General features: G+C 42.5%; 1 protein-coding gene across 4 annotated transcripts in view; it reads right to left on the reverse strand.

Annotated features, from left to right (window-relative positions):
• Positions 1–13,329: 13,329 nt before the first annotated feature.
• LOC123774987 (uncharacterized) overlaps positions 13,330–19,942 on the reverse strand; it is a 34,625-nt gene continuing 28,012 nt past the window's right edge. For 2 of the 4 annotated variants that reach the window (XM_069319142.1, XM_069319141.1), the window contains exons 15-17: positions 18,035–18,175; positions 17,611–17,760; positions 13,330–13,884 (exon numbers count right to left, since the gene is read on the reverse strand). In XM_069319142.1, the coding sequence (XP_069175243.1) occupies positions 13,351–13,884; positions 17,611–17,760; positions 18,035–18,175 (825 nt within the window). In that variant the 3' untranslated portion in view covers positions 13,330–13,350. The remainder of the gene's footprint in view (positions 13,885–17,610; positions 17,761–18,034; positions 18,176–19,942) is intronic. The other 2 variants (XM_069319144.1, XM_069319143.1) reach the window with 1 other exon arrangement.

Raw genomic sequence — 19,942 nt, forward strand, 5'->3', positions numbered from 1 at the left:
TTATTAGCATTGTGGCATCGTACAACTAATTTAAATTGTTATAAATATGCAGTCAACTTACCTGAATGTGAGGTACAGTATGTACAAAAGCTGAAAATCTTATCCTAATTGGTTAGATATTTCAAGTAGGATATATTATGAACAATACACAAAATCAATGCAGAAATCAATAATATTTTATATAGCTTATATCGACCTGCTTTTATATAACTTTTTTTCTCGTAAAGATCCTCAAAAGCAGGTGCTGTCTTGGAGGTAAATAATATCTAATAGTCAAAAACATTTTTTCTAGTGTATTAAAGGCATCATATAACATAAATATTTTTAAAAAGTAAAAGAATAATGCATCTTGAATCATTTAACAGTAATTAAATACTCCATAGTACCTTAAGTGTCCATGCAATCTTCCTTGAAGCTGTAACTATGGTAATTCTCACAATGGTCATTTGTTTGTACTCGCCTAGCACAACTAGGTGAGTACATCCACTCATTCAGCATATCTTCCACACATCCACTCATTCAGCATATCTTCCACACATCCACTCATTCAACATATCTTCCACACATCCACTCATTCAACATATCTTCCACACATCCACTCATTCAACATATCTTCCACACATCCACTCATTCAACATATCTTCCACACATCCACTCATTCAACATATCTTCCACACATCCACTCATTCAGCATATCTTCCACACATCCACTCATTCAACATATCTTCCACACATCCACTCATTCAACATATCTTCCACACATCCACTCATTCAACATATCTTCCACACATCCACTCATTCAACATATCTTCCACACATCCACTCATTCAACATATCTTCCACACATCCACTCATTCAGCATATCTTCCACACATCCACTCATTCAACATATCTTCCAAACAACCACCCTTTCGGTATATTGTATCTTCCACACTTCCAGCTATTCATTGTATCTTACGTACCTCCATCCATGTTTTGCATCTATCATACACTCATTTATTGCAACTTAACACTTGCAGTCATCTTTTCTTCTACACCCACCCATTGATCATATCTTCCATACACCCACCCATTGATCATATCTTCCATACACCCACCCATTGATCATATCTTCCATACACCCACCCATTGATCATATCTTCCATACACCCACCCATTGATCATATCTTCCATACACCCACCCATTGATCATATCTTCCATACACCCACCCATTGATCATATCTTCCATACACCCACCCATTGATCATATCTTCCATACACCCACCCATTGATCATATCTTCCACACACCCACCCATTGATCATATCTTCCACACACCCACCCATTGATCATATCTTTTTAAATTTTTAAATTTAAATATCTGGTATTTAAAAGTATTTTTTAGGCTCTGAAATATTAAAGGAAAGACTTTGAGTAGAGAATAAGTCGCATTATATGTGACCGACAGAAATGACTCAAACCCACACACACACATGAAATGAAAATGACAGCATTTTGGTCCATCCAGGAACGAAAGCAGAATGAACTAAAACATTTAACAGTAATTTACGTACTATACGTGCAGTAAGGAATGTCAAGACCATAGAAATTCCCATGTAGATTCCAGAATGGGCTGCCTCCCACTTTCCAAGAACCAAATAAATCATGAAGCTTCTCAGAATTAACCACAAACCAAGGCATTAAATATAAATAATATATAATCATATATTAATATGATTATATATTATATAGAAATATAATCATTGCGTAATTTAGAAGTTTGGAAAACCACATGGAAAAATTTGCTAGACAAGAGTGGAGGAATACACAAAGAAATCAAACTAACATGATATATCGTGACAAAATCAATTTGATTTTGGCAATGACAGTACAGTATTTTTCATGAATCTGAGTTGATCAATTAGAAAAAATTCCATAAAACTAAATAAATCTATATTGTATATCTAATGGTATTCAGAGAATAATCACACTAACGTGACTGCATCAATGAGAGAATTATTCTCATTCTCATTGAGATACTGTACTAAGAAATTCAAACTGAGACAAATTCTCATTGATGCAGTCACATTAGTGTGATATGTATTGAAAACATACCTGCTCCTCTGTGAATTGAAAGAGGAGCGTCAGAGGTAGAACATTCCACGATGACAGCCAGAGTGCATGGGGGGGGGGGGGGAATTGTGTAAAAATCCTGGTCCGACTTCAGTAGAAGCCTCAGGAAACCCTTGTGTGTTCAGTAGAACTCCAGGTTGCAATCCTTATACTGTACCATGTTGTGGTCTAGTCGCTAGAGCATGTGCATGGGAATACCCACTGCATAGGTTCGAACCCTCTTCATGACTCTTATGGATTTTCTCTAATGGTACAGTATTTGTATTTTTGTTGTATGTATTTACACTGTTGTACATCATGCACGAGCAGACACATACGAGTCTACAAACACAATATTATATATATATATATATATATATATATATATATATATATATATATATATCTATATATATATATATATATATATACATACACATATCTGTGTATGTACATGTCCCCCCCACTTGCACCAGAGGTGGAACCCCCTATATTTTATTTGTGTGTGTGTGTGTGTGTGTGTGTATGTATGTATGTATGTATGTATGTATGTATGTATGTATGTATGTATGTATGTGTGTGTGTGTGTGTATATATATATATATATATATATATATATATATATATATATATATATATATATATATATATATATATATATTAAAAACACATCATTTTGTCTTTCAATAAGTTTTAAGAAAATATAGAATGCAGTTATGGATGAAGAGAGATGTTTTCTAGTTCAGATATATAATTTGTCCAATATGGCTGATGCTTTTCTTACACTCCCCAATTTGAACAGTAATGTCTTTTCCCCTGACCACCATTGGTTGAAAGCAACCAATGTTGCATCGTTAAGAATATGAACCCACCCACTGGGTTCATATCAAGAAATTTTTGCCTTTCGTTGCTTGTGTACAGTTTGCAACTTCTAATTAAGCATTTTAGTATTTTCAGTTTCTAATTCAGATGCCTTTGACTGGATAGATAATACCAGTTTCCTGTGAGTCCTTATAATCTGTGAACAGTGGTGGTATTTGTCTGAAGTAAAAGATGGTAACATTCATTATTTACAGAAAATGTCCTTCACTATATTTTCTACATTGATTAATTAGTTAACCAGCTTTTGTAATATAAATTTTTAACCATTATATTAATCTCTACATCAAACTGAATTCTTTGGTTTATTTTGAGTGTGTTGGATGAAAGACTTTGAAGTAGTAATTGTCATATATTATCCATATGTGGAAAGGAGTATATGTGGCATTCATTAGTTTATATTAAATATACATTTTATATGGAAGATCTTTTCTTGTAATTGCTGTCCATGTTTAATGCCATCTTCAGCATCGTTACTGCAGGAGACAGTGATGCACAGCTTGATAGATAATGCTGTCAGAATAATTAAAGAAGTCAGTTAAGGTTGTATCCTTAGTGAAGGAGTACTATAATCATGCTCCCGTACACTGGTCACTGTTGGTGAAGGAGTACTATAATCATGCTCCCGTACACTGGTCACTGTTGGTGAAGGAGTACTATAACCATACACACTGGTCACTGTTGGTGACGGAGTACTATAACCATACACACTGGTCACTGTTGGTGAAGGAGTACTATAACCATACACACTGGTCACTGTTGGTGACGGAGTACTATAACCATACACACTGGTCACTGTTGGTGAAGGAGTACTATAACCATACACACTGGTCACTGTTGGTGAAGGAGTACTATAACCATACACACTGGTCACTGTTGGTGACGGAGTACTATAACCATACACACTGGTCACTGTTGGTGACGGAGTACTATAACCATACACACTGGTCACTGTTGGTGAAGGAGTACTATAACCATACACACTGGTCACTGTTGGTGAAGGAGTACTATAACCATACACACTGGTCACTGTTGGTGACGGAGTACTATAACCATACACACTGGTCACTGTTGGTGAAGGAGTACTATAACCATACACACTGGTCACTGTTGGTGAAGGAGTACTATAACCATACACACTGGTCACTGTTGGTGAAGGAGTACTATAACCATACACACTGGTCACTGTTGGTGACGGAGTACTATAACCATACACACTGGTCACTGTTGGTGACGGAGTACTATAACCATACACACTGGTCACTGTTGGTGACGGAGTACTATAACCATACACACTGGTCACTGTTGGTGAAGGAGTACTATAACCATACACACTTGTCATGGTGACATTAGCCAGTAGTGACCAGAATGTCTTATCTCTTGTGCACCAACATTGAGAGAGAGTTATGACATGATTTAAAAAAAAAAATTGGCTTACACTATAAGTTCAAGGTCCAAAACTTTGATGCCATTTTTATATTATATCAAAGAATTTAAGAATAAATCTTCAGCTATCGTCTTGCTCAAATAATATTGTTATTAAAAGACAAAAAATTAGGGCCATGCTCAAGGTTAATAATAATTTGTTTTGTTGGGGATAGACAGCCTGTATATGTATATGTGTGTATGTGTGTATATGTATGTATGTATGTATGTATATATATATATATATATATATATATATATATATATAATATATATATACACACACACACATACACATGCATGCATACACACATACATACATATACTTTAGGCTTGCACTGAGGTCCCTTCCCCCCCAAGGTCGAACTACTGACCCTCCACAGGATACAACCCTATAACAGCTGCCAAACTCCTGGGTACCTATTTACTGTTAGGTGAACAGATGCATTAGGTGAAAGAAAACGTGCCCAATGTTTCCTTTCCGAACAGCAGGGAAATGGTATCTTGCTGTCCCACCCAGGAAATCGAATCTGAAATCCCTGATTGTGAGTCTAGAAGGAAGCCAACTGTGCTACGTGAGGATTATATTATATACGTATTATGAATTTAATAATTATACCATTCGGTATGCAGTAGGAATAAAGGATTCACCCTTGTCAAAAGTTTAAATGAACCATTCAACACAATAAATATTGGATAATAGAGTCATCATTTGTAGGTACAAGAAAATATTGAGCCTTCAGATAGCATATTTGACTTCTGGTACTAGTATATTTAACATTTTGATATACTACAGTGGCGCCTCGATTAACGAGTTTAATCCGTTCTGGCACCAAGCTCGTCATGTGAAAAACTCATCTTGTGAAACAACAACAAAACTGTCGTCGAAGGTGTCCGAGAACCAGCGGGAACACTCATTGAGCGAAAGCTCGTCAGTCGAGACATTTTCTGCGAGTGGCTTGCTCATTACTTGAAATGCTCGTAACTGGAGCCGCTCTTCACTCGAGGTTCCACTGTATTCAATTGCATTAGTTCCTGTGTGGTGAAAGGCAATGGTTTCCTCAAGTAGGTTAGGACTACACATCAAGGCTATCTGTGAGAGCTGTGATTAACTCAGGAGTTACATGTAGGTTATGGGAAAATTTAGGTGGCTGTTAGATGTGATGGAATCACCATACCTGAATGCCCCATGAACACATGATTGAATCTAATAATGCGGCTGCCATGTTTTCTTATAGATTCATGTTCTTGTAATTTTCATGTAGGCTGTCATGAGTAGGCCTATACACCAAGGCATGCTGTGTAGTGCAATGCTGAATCTTATCTCCTGGCAACTTTAAAATATAGGCTAAGTAAATAAGTTCTGAATAAGGGGAGATAATGAATGGAAGTGTTTGTGTGAGTAATGTGGGATTCAAATGAAAGTTGATGTAAAGCCCACTGTATAAATGAGGTACAGTATATCTGAAAAATTATTTCTACCTATAATTATCAAATCCAACCTTGTTTTACTTAGCAGTGAAGGAGTGTTATGCAGATGATGCAATACAGTAAACAGAATCTGATCTGTATGCTAATTTGTGAAAAAGAAATGAAACTAAAAAATACAGTATTCGGTACTGGATGGAAGATATTATGCAACATGTTATTCATGTGATCAGGAAGTAAATATATCACTGCTGAGGGTATGCTTGTGTTTGTTAATACAGTACAGTACAGTACTTCATTTTAGAAAACTAACTACTGTAGTACTGTATCTAAAAGTATTTGGATAATCAGTTGTTCTCTAGACTGTGCAAATGAATGCTTTACACAAGTTATTGTAGTTATCCTTGCTCTATGAATGAGAATTTTAGAGGCAGCAAAGAATATTCGTGTGAAATGACCTTTAATCTATGTGAATTTAATTTGTAACTCTCACAAAACAGAGTTACCTTTAGGAGAGAGACTAGAGGTACAGAAATACAAATAGAATCCCAGAGTAGTTTGTTTATGTTAGAATACGACTATTTTATTGTTTGGTTTTTCCTATATTGTCCAACTGCTAGGGATACTAAGTTTTTCAGGTAAAGACAAACTGCGATACTAGATAGATAGTTATTGTAAAGAGTTGGCAACAAAGAGTTGGTAGATTGAACGTATGTAAAGTAATTTTCTGTACCTTTAGCCTTGGTCTTTGATACCTGGCTTTATTACCTTTAGCCATATCTTTTATGAGTATCATAAGTGGAAAGTGTAACAATGTTCACTTTTTCAGAAGAAGTGACAATTTTACAACCGATTTACTATGTGTGTAATTATAGGGAAGTTTAGACTTCACACCGTATCTATTAAGAGTTGTAGATGCATTTACATACTATACATTGTGTTGTTTCATTATGACAGTAAAAAGACATAATTAATGGTAGTTTTAAATAATAACTGAGCTATTTATAAATAAAATAAGCTTGGCAAGAAGCTTTTGAGAGTACAGTACGTCCTTCAAGCAAGCTATCCATTCTCTCCCCCCCCCCTCCCCAATATATACAAGATGGATGAAATAATAATAAATTGTATGGGGATTTTTTGTTTTAACTAGGTATCTGCATTAGGTTATTTATATATCGCTCTTGGTTGTTTGAGTCTTCCAGGATTAACTGGAGTACACTCCATGCTCTTACGTTGGGCCAATTCCTGTTTATCATGTTAAACGCTCTTTTTAAAATAAAATATTAACGAATAGTACTGTATATATATTTTTCATATTTTTACATTGTTTCGCTTGGAAAATTTAGCTGGTGTAAAAACAGTGTACTTTTGTTAAGAAAATTCACTGCACTTAGCATACAGTTTGCCATCAGAATTTATTTAGATACCTTAGGCCGAATTAGCTATTTATTAAGTAAGATAAAATAAATATTTGTATTACATTGGTCATGCAGTTGTCACGTTCATACATGAGCTAACTATAAATGTATAAAACTTGTAATCGCTTGATGTTTTTAAAAGTACAGTATCTTTTTGGCTAAATATATGCAGCTGTCATTTATTCTACACTAAAAGGTGCCATTAGCTTAAATATGTAGTGATTCATGTGTATTAGGAGTTAAATATAAATACATTTAGATACTGTAATTTAAACTTCAGAGGGTGTATGGATCTTTTTATAAACACTTAATACTCATAATGAGAAATGCTCCTTTGTGAAACAGAGATACATTGTCGCAGCATCAGTAGAAGACTTGGGAGTCCTATAGAGATTACTGGTAGAAACCCTGTAAATCTTTGTACATAATTCTTTTCACGCTGACATTCTACGGATCGATAAACACTTGTAGTTCTTTCAATATCTTTGGATCAATATTACCTTCCTAAGAGAGGCTGAAGTTGCATAGCAGTGTGCTCTCAACAAACTTCACCTTGAAACACAGTTTTATCTGAAGATAAAGAAACATTATAATTAAAGTTTTCACACACTGCTTTGTGTACCTGCAGTGTATTAGTGATCACAAATGTTCAACCTTTATCTGTAAACCATTTTAGTTTTGTTAGTGATTTGAACTTTTGGATACATTGAAGTGTGTTAGTACAGGAGTACAGGTATTAGTATAAATTTACCAAGCAGAATAATGCATCTGTGTGTTGTCTTGCATATCATGTTGGCCTCTGTGGGACTATAGGCACTCCATATGGCAGATGAGTCTAAGACCTGAGAAAACCCAACCCAATCTATCCTAACCAAAATTAGAGATAAAATGTTGTGTTTTATATGTATGGTGTGGATGAGGTGTGTGATATCAGTATTGTATTCCAGCTCAGGTTTTGGATCCTACTGCCATGTGGGGGTTTGTGGCCAAATATGAACCTAGTTGTTTTATAAGCAACCAAGCTAAATTAGTATCATTAGTTTTAAATCTAGTTCTCTAGCATGCAGTTTAGTGCCTCATAAATAAAGTAATATGTATTTTTTCCTCGAATTGATGACATCCAAAAGACATCTCATAAAAGTCATATTATTTTTACTCATCTTTGATTACTTATTTAATTTTTTATTACATTTGTAGAATGGTAGCACAGTACAGTATATATGTCCTGTATACGAACAGTAACGATGCATGATATATTTTTTTATACACTTTTCTAATACACAGTACAGGTACTTCATTATCAACATTAACACCAAATGAAGGTTTCATTCAGAAGAATTGTGTGAATATAGCACTTGATATGATAAGTGGTGTTTATTAGTGTAGAATGAATGATTTATGGTTATAATGTGACAATAACATGCCTAGCACAAGCGTACGATAAAAACTAAAATCGTTTGTGAAACTCCTGTAGACCAACATTTAAAATATTGTGCATAGCGGAGTTGGAAAATTACGAAGGGAGTATAACTGCAATACTTCGGAGTAAAAATTGTATCTTTGATTTATTGACGATATAGAAAAGTCTAGGTTATTTTTATGTGTCTGTTATCTTTATAATACACCAATAGTATAATACATTACAAAGTTTGACAGAATTGTTATTATATACTAGTACTTCACTGTAAAATGAGCAATACTAAGACCATTTATCCAAACTGACTAATGCTGGTTACATAAAAGTGACTGAAAATCATCTCGATATAAATATTGAATGTAACCGAGAATGGAATGTGTTAATACAGTACCTTCTTCTCTTACCGTCATTTCCTAAGACGCTGCAGTAATATAAGGGTCACATGCTAGACGTGGAATACCTTGGACCAATTCTCCTCCAATCCTCTGGAAGCCTTTAGGCATGTGCCTTTTGTTTGACTACCACATTCCAATAAATGCTCGACCAATCACAAATCTTTGTACTTTGGTGTATTCGAATAAACGGATGTAAAGTGTGCTGAATTTTTTGTTATATCCTAAATACTGCATCATCTTAGGATGGTTATCTGTTACTCCAGTACTTCCAGACAACATTATGTATTACTTTTGTATATTGCTGTATCCCTATACCCTATAGCCTGCTGCTCTCTCACTTTCTCTCTCTCTCTCTCCTTCCATCCTTCACTCTCCTTCCCTTGCGTTATTCATTCTGCTCTCGTTTATTGCTTTAGATTTTTACATATCCATGCCATTGTCCCCATATATTGGTTGTTTTGGTTCTTATTCTCACCTGCGATAGATCTCCAGTGACATATTTGGGTACATAATGACCAGGCTGTGATTTTGTTATGATCCAAGTTTATTATTTTTGTATTGCTTGTTTCCATTAGGTATCAGGTATGCTATTAATTGTTTCATAGACTTACCGGACCACTGAGATTAGTAAGGGACCAGGTTGAGTCATTTTATTCTTCCCAGAATGCAACCCATCCTCCGAATTGACAGTACGATTTAATACTAAGTGTAATAAGTACACTGTCTTACTGTCATAAACAGTGCATAATTACACTTATGGGGCTGTTACATTTACCCAACTCCCTCCCCCGATTTAATTCTCGTTTTCTGTTAAGACACGAGAAATTTTAGGATGAAGTTTTCAAATTCAACTTGCTATACACAAGTTTAAAATATCAGGAATTTCTTTTTCAGGTTTATTAAACAATATAGATTTTATACAAAATTTTGAAATATCCTGAGTTACTTTACAATTTATTGATATATTTTAGTTTTGTCTTATTAGTTTTATGAAACTGTAATATTAATATAGCTATAGGTTAAGTACTAATTGTAATTAAGAAGCAATAAAATTATTATCTTCAAAAACTAAGACGGTTAGGTGAGGTTGTGGTTTTCTATTCAGTTTTTCAGGTAAACTCAAATATTCACAATATATTTGACAGTACGATTTAATACTAAGTGAAAATAAATACAATTCCTAACTGCTATAAATAGTACATAATTGCACTTATTTGTCTTCTTACATTTACCACCCCATTTTTGGAGGACGGGCTGTGCAGTGGGTGTGCATACTGCCTCGGAGCCCCTCACCTGCAGCTTCGTGGGCTTGGGGGAATGGGACATGGGCCCTGTTCACCTCTACATTAACCCTTGTTGCAGGGGGCTGGGTGTTTGCAATCCCCCTCTTCATGTGCTCTTTTTGTTTTGTATGTGGTTTTCCCTGTGACTTGGTTCCACATGCCTTTGGCTTGCCTTGGTTCTGCTTGCCACAGGCCTGTCAGGATCATCCTTCCAGATGTGCCTGCCCCTCGGGTCCCAGTTTTCTCCTCATTGTTGGACCCTGCTTCCTTTGCATTTGTTTTTGTTTTCTTCCTTCATGGTGTTGCATGAAGGAAACAGGGACCAACCAGCATGGTTGGGTGGTGTGGGGGTTTTGCCCATTTTTACAGGTGTTCTGAGGGGTGGGCTCTTTCCTCACACCCTCCTTGGCTGTCTGCTTACTCCTGATCTTCGGCCAGGAGTCTCAGTCGGCTCACTGTCCGGGACCCCTTCTTGGCAGCCCCTATGACATTTGGCTTTCCGACAGTCTGCCTTGGGTTCTATATCCTAGTTCTCTTGGGGTTTCCTTTGGATTGGCTCCAGGGTGGTCTTTGTCTTCAGATGGACATTTGGGGGTCATGGTCTCTGCTGTGGCAGCCTTGTCTAAACCTCCAGAGCTCTGTTTACATGCTCTGGGAGCATGGTGGCCACAACCTGCACTGCCTTTCTTGTGTGTCGGCAGGCTGTGTTGACCAGTTCTTTGCTTTAGTGGGGGGCCTTGGCTCTCCTTTCAAGGTAGAGCTGGGGCTTCACCTCCTAAGGTCACGGCTGGCCTTCTGTGGAGCCAGTTCCTGAGTCACTTGCACTTCCCTCGGCCAGTCTGAATCTGGCAGGTAGGTGTCGTGCAAGTCTTGCCTGGTTGCTTAGGCTCCTTTTATGTTGCTCCATCCTTTGATATTCTCCTTTTGGTCGGAACACGGGAAGGGTGGCTCACCCAGTTTGCCAACTCCTGGTCCCATATTTTGTGGACTTTTTTGGGGTCATTTCCTGCATCTGGTAGTGCGGTTGGTTGGTCGGTCATTTCCCCTTCTCAGGGTTCAGAACCTCCTGGCAGGTCCCAGGCCTCTGGTTCTTCCTCGACCTTCCATGGCTGGTTCAGTGTGTTCCTTTCTTGGGTTTCTCCCTGGGCTTCTGGGGTATGTCTTGGTTCATCCCTATACACCCAGGAATGTGGCATGTTTTCTGCTTTTGGTGGCGTCAACCTTGCCATATTCGGTTTCTCCCAATAAGCCCTCTCTGGCTCCGTGCATGTTCACAGTTTCCTTGGTTCCTCTTGTCTCGTCTTCCGGTTTTGGTGTCATGCTGGGGTGGACTCCCTGTTAGTCTGCTAGCCAGGTTTTTCATTCGTCCCCAGCTTACCAGCTTTGTCTTCCTGGAGTGCTAGCAGAAGTCCCAGTTAGTTCAGTCCCAGGTTGACATTACTTTCCCTGCCACCGGTGGCCTTGGCCTGGCTGCAGCTTCACTATCTGTCAAAATTGAGTTGGGCTCACAGCATGGTTTGGGAGTTTGCAGCCGTTTCACTTGCACTGTAGAGTTAGGATTCCTCCAGGCTTCATGCTCTGGCCATTGCCACTTTGGAGTCGGATGCTGCGTGTAGCTCTGCTGGGTTCTTGGCATTTGGTTCTCCAAGCAGTTCATGTCCATGGAGTGTCCAACATCCTCACAGACTGTCTGTCCCAGTTGGTAGGGTGAACCTTCCAACTTTTGACGGGTGGCTGCTTGCTCTAAGCACTGCTTGCTCAGTGTCTAAACCCAGGCGTTTTTTTTATGACTCTGCCTCTTACAGCGGGTTGGCTCAGCAACTTTTCTCGCTTGTTCAACCTTCTCTGCTCATTTGGCATTTTTGGGGGCATTTCTCACCATTTCTATATCAAGCAGGTGGCTTCACTGATGGTGACCCACCCGAGGTCCTCCTTTTGACGACAGTTTAAGGTTTCGTTGCACTCTTTTTGCCACTTCCTTTCTCATTGTTCTTTGGTTTCTAAGCATGTGGTGGTCTCCTAGCTTTTTTTGATTGGCATCTGCTGAATAATGTTGCTTCATCTCGTGCAGCATTGGCAGAGTCACTGCACGAGATGAAGCTTGTTCCAGGTCGTGTTTCTCATCCTGGTGTCTCTTCTTTATCCAAGATATGCAGTGCTCCCTCTTCCCTGGTTAGTGCCCATTTTTTTTTTTCTCTGTGGGTAGAAAATCAGAACTGAGTGTAATGAAATGGCCATTTCTGGGTAAGCCCCAGTGGGGTGAAGAAGCTGACATTAGTTTCAAGAGGCTTTGATTGTTTACACTGTTGTAAACAATCTTGAGGCTATTTGTTTCTGCGGTTCTTGAGGCTGCGGTCTTAATTGAAGCCAGCAGTGGTCTGTTTTGTTTTGCTGACTTTCTGGGTGCCTTTCCCGGTGGTAGCACAAATAAATAAATGCCACCTCTCCCTGTGCCTCTATAGGGGGGGGGGGGGGGGGCATGGTTCTGGTGCTGGGACCAGGTAGGCCTGTAGAACTCTGCAGGTTTTGTAACCTATAGTTGGTACACTATTAGTGATAGAAGTTTCAGGGAGCCATCGGAGCTCATCCAGAAATTGGTTTTTCATTACTACAATGCTGGTTTTTTAATTCCATGTATGATCAGTGACAACTGACTTACAGTACTATTGTCATATTAAAAATGGTGTACTCACCTATTTGTGCTTGCGGGGGTTGAGCTCTGGCTCTTTGGTCCTGCCTCTGCATGCACATGTGTGTGTGCTAATAACTTAAACACATCACAGCCTTTTAACTTTCCTAGAAGTGATAAGTGTCTTGGATATAAAAGTAAATGTAGAATCTCATGGCACCGAACAGTATTTTAAAAATGGGTTTAGACAATGTTTTACAAACATTGCACACAAGTTATACAATTTTTGTATCACTGAATAATGAGACCATGTGTGTGGATTATTTACATCTAGTTGAATTGGCCTGGCTAAATGATATAAATATTTGTAACTTATAATTAACATTTATTCTGTTTTAGGTTTTGCAGAGAGATTGTGTACATGAATAGAATTATCCAAATTATCTTCAATGCCTTGTTGTTGCTCTACAAGAACATTGGACTGCACATCCTGAGAGTTTGAGTGTCCCATATATTCCCTACTTGAGCCTTCATGTACCTGATCTTGTGGATGGTTGAAATTTGGCTGATTTGGATCAACCTTATTTCCTGAAGTCAGCTCATACAGGTGCTGCGTTTGACTGACTTTATCCTGCTGAGTTATTTCATATCCATGCTGGGTAGCCGATGCTTTGTCATCTTCATTAAGGTCATAAGTGTGATGAGCGGTTGAGACTTTAGAGCCCGGAGAAGTGATGAGATCTCCCGTTATAACTTGTACTGTTCCAGGTAGCGAGTCGCCATTCTCTGTCGTGACACCACTCCCAGCTACACGCACAGGATTGGAGAAAACAGTAGATATTCCATCGATTGTAATGACATATGAACTATAACCATTAACGCTATTTTCACTTCCTTGGGCTGCTGCTCCAGCCGAAACCTGAAATATAGCTTTGTTACTTCACAGTGAGTGATTCCAAATAATAGCATGAAAAATACTAAAATATTTCAAAGTGGAGATTATTGTGACGTACTGTACACAAGTACACTCAAATGAATAATATTAATATATTGCAATGTATTAGTTTTCCACTAATGTAATAAATGATTTCCACTAATAAGTAATAAATGATTAAATAAAAAGTATTTCAAGAGGGTTCTGTGGAAAATATATATTCATATATTTTATAAGGAAATCAGAAGTGGCATTCACAATTTTGTCCCGTTTCATAGTTTTTGTTGCGATACCAGATAAAAAATAGCAAATGATACTTATGTATTTTAAACCCTAGCTGATATCTTATAAACTACATGAATCTGTATGGTGTCCAGGCTGGGTTAACAGGTGCAGACAGCTAGAGCCATTGTATTTTTACCTGACCTTGCTTGAACCAATAATTACTCTTCCAGGTAGCATATTCAAGTTCTATAAATTTCCAGGTATCATTGCACCAGTGATTTTGGCAACTTTTATTCAATACCGATTCCTGTATCTAATATTTTTTCTCAGCAGTGACCATTGTTCATGAGATTTTGCTTCTCCAATACAGCATGCAAGAACATTCATTTCTAAACATTTTGATACTGATATCAGCTTTTTATGGCTTCATCTCACGTAGTCCCGAGTTTCAACACTGGGAATGCTGGTGGTTTTAACATACTCTCACAGCTGAATATGTTTTCTACACAATTTCTGATCTGGGAAGAGCTCTGTGGAATGCATGGCTTGGGGAGGTGGTTCGACCTGTGAGGCCCAAGGGATGGAGACGTTTCCCCTCAGTGGGGAAGCACCTGGCTGCATGACCTGGACTTCTTCAGCAAACTACAAGGCCCTCTTTCCTGGCCATAGAGCTCCATGGGAAGGGTTTCCATGAGCTGCAGGGATGGGCGGATGGTCATTTGCCAAGCCTGGTGGGAGTTGGGAATCCTTCCCCCCCCCCAAAAAAAAAAGAAAAAAGAAAAAATACCCTGGCTTTGGTTCCCAGGTCTGTGGGATCTGGCAGAGGGAGGGATTGGGTTCCTGAGTTATGGAGTGGGGGGGGGGGGGAGGTTCTGGGCTATGGGACTTGGTTGGGAGAATAGTTTGCTGGGCTGTGGGGGGCCCAGTTGGCAAGGGGATCACTGGGCGGTGGGGGGCGCAGTTGGCAAGGGGATCACTGGGCTGTGGGGGGCGCAGTTGGCAAGGGGATCACTGGGCTGTGGGGGGCCCAGTTGGCAAGGGGATCACTGGGCTGTGGGGGGCCCAGTTGCCAAGGGGTTCCCTGGGCTGTGGGGGGCCCAGTTGGCAAGGGGTTCACTGGGCTGTGGGGGGCCCAGTTGGCAAAGGGATCACTGGGCTGTGGGGGGCCCAGTTGGCAAGGGGTTCCCTGGGCTGTGGGGGGCCCAGTTGGCAAGGGGTTCACTGGGCTGTGGGGGGCCCAGTTGGCAAAGGGATCACTGGGCTGTGGGGGGCCCAGTTGGCAAGGGGTTCCCTGGGCTGTGGGGGGCCCAGTTGGCAAGGGGTTCCCTTGACTGTGTGGGGCCCAGTTGGCAAAGGGTTCCCTGGACTGTGGGGGGCCCAGTTGGCAAAGGGATCACTGGGCTGTGGGGGGCCCAGTTGGCAAGGGGGTTCCCTGGGCTGTGGGGGGCCCAGTTGGCAAGGGGTTCCCTTGACTGTGTGGGGCCCAGTTGGCAAAGGGTTCCCTGGACTGTGGGGGGCCCAGTTGGCAAAGGGATTACTGGGCTGTGGGGGGCCCAGTTGGCAAAAGGTTGTCTTCCGGTGAGGCTTACCTCCGTTTTTTTTTGGACTCGTTGCCCTCTTCTTGGTTTTCGATACTGTCTCGTTTTTTTGTCATTATCTCTTCTCTCCGTGCTCTGTCTAGGCACTGCTAATATTTTGCAATACTCTTTATTGGTGCCCTCCCCACTGGGCGGGGTTGTGCGGTTTGGACCAATGATGCGGGAAGAATCGAAGACCTTCCCAAACCCCTAAGATTTCACAGAAGCAAAAACAAAATCACAAAGGCTCATAAAGGCACAGTCGCACCCGAGACCAAAAGTCATGCAGAACCCCGATAACAGGGGAACATGACCCTGACATGGTGGAGAAGTCCTGTCCCAGAGAAAAGGAAGTAGAAACAGAAAAAGTACCCACCAAATGGACGGAACCAAACAGACCTGAAGGAACAAGGATCTGAACCCAGGGAGGGGCTGATACCCAACCACTCATATGCAGAGGGGGGGGGGGGGAGGAAGGAAGGAAAAAACCCATTCCCTGTAACCACAAGCCTCGCACTGAGGGTAGAAAACCCCGGTGAGGTCCAATGGCTCCCCAAGTCAGCCCCTCCCCAACCCTGGGAACCTTCTCGGCAGGCCCCGGGGCCGAGCAGTTTCCCCAAGGCCCCAGCCTCACAAGAAAAAGCCAGGGCAGCCGGAAAAGTACTTAGGAAGGGAGCCCACTGGCAGACTCATACAACCCGACTGGAGGAACTGGCTCGAATGCCTCCATTGCTACCCCGTAAGGGGAAACCCCTGAGACCGCCCGAGTCTCAAGACCATCGAATCCCCGCCCCGACCCCACAAATGGAAAGGATCCAGATGCAGGGAGGAAGGAAGGGGAGACCAGACAAAATCACAACAGGGGGAAAGACAAGGGGGCGAGGAAGGAACAAAGCCGAAGCAATCCAACACCCCCAAGCCCTGTCACAACCAAAACGGGGCAGCCTCGGGGCTTCTGGGGAGCAAACAACCTAATGCGTTGCAACCACCTGAACCCAACGTGCAATGCCCGTGCTGCCTACACCCGCATAGTCAGCATAAGACCGGGTAACCGAGTCACAAACAAGCAAAGAAACTCACAGGACTCCAGATCGAAAGTGCCACCGACCCCACAGGCAGCAGACGGAGGCAAAAGCAATGATAGTCACCCTGAGACAAGGGGACAGAGCAACCCCCGAACTCGCACAAAGCGAGGGGGGGGACTCAGGGGTCACATCCATCGGACCCACGCGCCCCCATGGGGATTTCCAGGGTCCTGAGACGGAACTCACACTCGAGGAATCCCAGGCAGGGTACTGCTAACCGGCGCCCAAAACTACCAAGCAACTTCTAAAGCTGAACCTCAGAGACGTGTATACTCATGGGGACCTAGCAGGGGGCACCACCAGAAGAAAACTGTATTAGGTCAGATATCAAGGGGCAAGCAAGGCAGACCCCCCCCCCCCCCAAGGCACAAAAAAACAAAACCTGCAAGAGGACAACGTACCCAAAGGAACAGAGCCAGCCGCTATGAATGGTGAAAACAAACTGCGCAGCACCCTGTGCCCCGTACCAGGGCAAACTGCCTCTTACCCTAAGGTAAACAAGGGAGACAAAACACCCAAGCACCCAAAGGGCGGCCGAAAAACCGAGCAGTTAAACAGCCCAGCAGAGGCAGGACCCAAGGAACTTGTGGAAGATAACCCCCAAGCCCCAAAGGCAGTACTGTACTTACAGGGCATCTAGGGAAGGGAACCTTAGGCGCAACTCCCCCCTTTCCCCTCCCCGGGATAGAGAAGGGGGAGCTGCGCAGACAGTGGCGTGGTGGCATCATGCTCGTTTGCTTGTTTTGTTTTGCAAAGTTCTATCCACTTGTTTGGCTTTTGGTAGCAATTTTCACCAGATTAGGGGTTTGTTTTGGGACGCTTACCTTTCTGGGTGCCTGACCCGGTCGATGGCTGACATAGAATGCTTCCAACCACACGGGGGTTTCTATAGGCCATTGCTCCTTGTGCCTCTCTGAGGGGGCCAGGTTCTGGCTCGTGGTCCCCGGTAGGCCCACAGAACTCCATACACATGACTGATGCCAAAGTCTGACATTAGCATATCAGCCTGGATAAGCTCCCGGAGCCAATGGGGCTCCCCCCAGAAATGCACACAAAAATGGGAGAAAAAGTATCTAAATTATTATCCCAATTATTTCTTTCAACATGTAGAGGTTTGGTTAGCCACAAGTGGCGTATGACATCACCCTATATGTATTACAAGATGCTCAAGGTCCTTGAAAGTATCAACAATAATTTTTAATCTTGATATGTTACCATACCATTTTAAAAGGAGAACAGCATACTCACAGCACTTTGGGAAATCAGAGTTCCGGGTTGTAAAGACTCCGATGGTATGCGGTGTATGGCCTGGAATGTGGTTAGACTGCCACTTGTTGCTGTGGGATCGTCTGCACCTGCTGGCTGCTCCACACCCATCAAATCTTCATCCTGTAAAATGTAAAAAACCAGCGTTGAATGTAATGTAACGCCATTTTCTGGGTGAGACCCGGAGGCCCCCCGGAGCTTTACATGCTGATATGCTAATGTCAAACTTTGGCATCAGTCCTACCATGTATGTATGGCAGGACTGAACCCCATGGATGTATGGGGTTCTAGGGCCTACCGGGGACCACGGCCAGAACCTGGCCCCCTCAGAGAAGCAAGGGGAGCAATGGCCTATAGAAACCCCCGTGTGGTTGAAAGCATTCTATGTCTGTCATCGACCAGGTCAAGCATCCAGAAAGGTAAGCATTCCAAAATAAACCCCTATTCTAATTAAAATTGCTACCAAAAGCCAAACTAGTGGATAGAACTCCCTAACAGAAAACAAGCAAACTGGTATGACGTCACACGTCACTGCGCCGCTGTCTGGGCAGCTCTCTCTCCCCGGGAGGGGGAAGGGGGAGCCCCAGACCTCTCACGCCAGCTATCCACCTATCAGTTCTGAGGCTGGATGTCAAAACACGCAAAAAACTGCCGACCGGAGGGAGGGAGGGAGGGTTGCCGGGGAGCCTCCGGGTCTCACCTAGAAAATGGCATTTCATTACATTCAACGCTGGTTTTCTGGGGGGAGCCCTGTCGGCTTCCTGGAGCTAACTACCCACAGAGGAAGGTCAAAGGGATGGAACCGGGAGACGGACACCACGCACCCCTCAACGGAAGCGAGACAACCGGCAGCAAACGCCAACCCAAGGCGACACAGCCCCAAAAGGGCCCGGTAACAACACGAGACAACGAGCAGCAAGGCCCCTGTATGAACACCAAAAGATCCCTGCCTGAAAGACAGCAGCAAGACCCACGAAGCCACGAACGTCACGGACATGGGGAAAGAACACAGGCAGGCTAGCCGCAATAACACGGCGAACAACCCGGGACATCGTCACCTGCGGACAGGGAAGAACGGAACCGGATCAACTCAAAGCGCACCCCAGACATAGAGGCCGCGGCACGCAAATAACAGCAGAGGGCCACCACTGAACACAAAACACGACACACCCCTGGCCCGACCAACCAAGGACCCCTCCGGAACGCAGCAGCCCCATCCCGTGCCAGAAAAGATGGAGACTGCTGCCACCGAACAACCAAAATGCCAAAACCGAAGGAGCAGAAAAATCCCTGCAGAGGAGAACAAGAAGCCCAGCGACCCGACCCCCAAAGGCAAATGCCAACAGGAAAAAGATCCAACGAAAAACAAACCAGAACCGAAGGGGCACCACCAATCGAGGAGAAGACAGCACGCTGACCAGAGACCAGGACGGTGCAAGCGGCGCACAAACAGGCCGGAGGTGAAACAACACATGAGACAGCTTACTAACGGTGCAGAAGCAACACCAAGACCAAAAGCAAGCCGAAGCGGCTCTGCCAGCGCCGCATGAAACGAGGCGACAGTATGTGGCAAGACAACGGCCCCCAACCCCCACCAGAAAAACCATGCCGACGCCAACAACCACAGCCACCTAAGAAGGGACAGGAGGAAAAGGAAGGACCACCAAAATACCCCATACTGCTGCCAAGAAGAAGTAAGCAGGTGGGACACCAACAACGAAGCCACCAGACCACCAACCGGAGGCGAGGCAGAACGTAATCAGCCCCGACAAGGCTCATCCGAGCCCAGGAAAAGGCAGAGCCGCGGGAAGATCTCGGGCGCGACCACCAAAGCCCAGGCCAACACAAAGGAGATGGAACGTCTGCCAAACAGAAAGCTCCCCAATGCGA

Source organism: Procambarus clarkii, chromosome 92, assembly GCF_040958095.1.
Source record: "Procambarus clarkii isolate CNS0578487 chromosome 92, FALCON_Pclarkii_2.0, whole genome shotgun sequence".
Classification (NCBI taxonomy): Eukaryota; Metazoa; Arthropoda; class Malacostraca; order Decapoda; family Cambaridae; genus Procambarus; species Procambarus clarkii.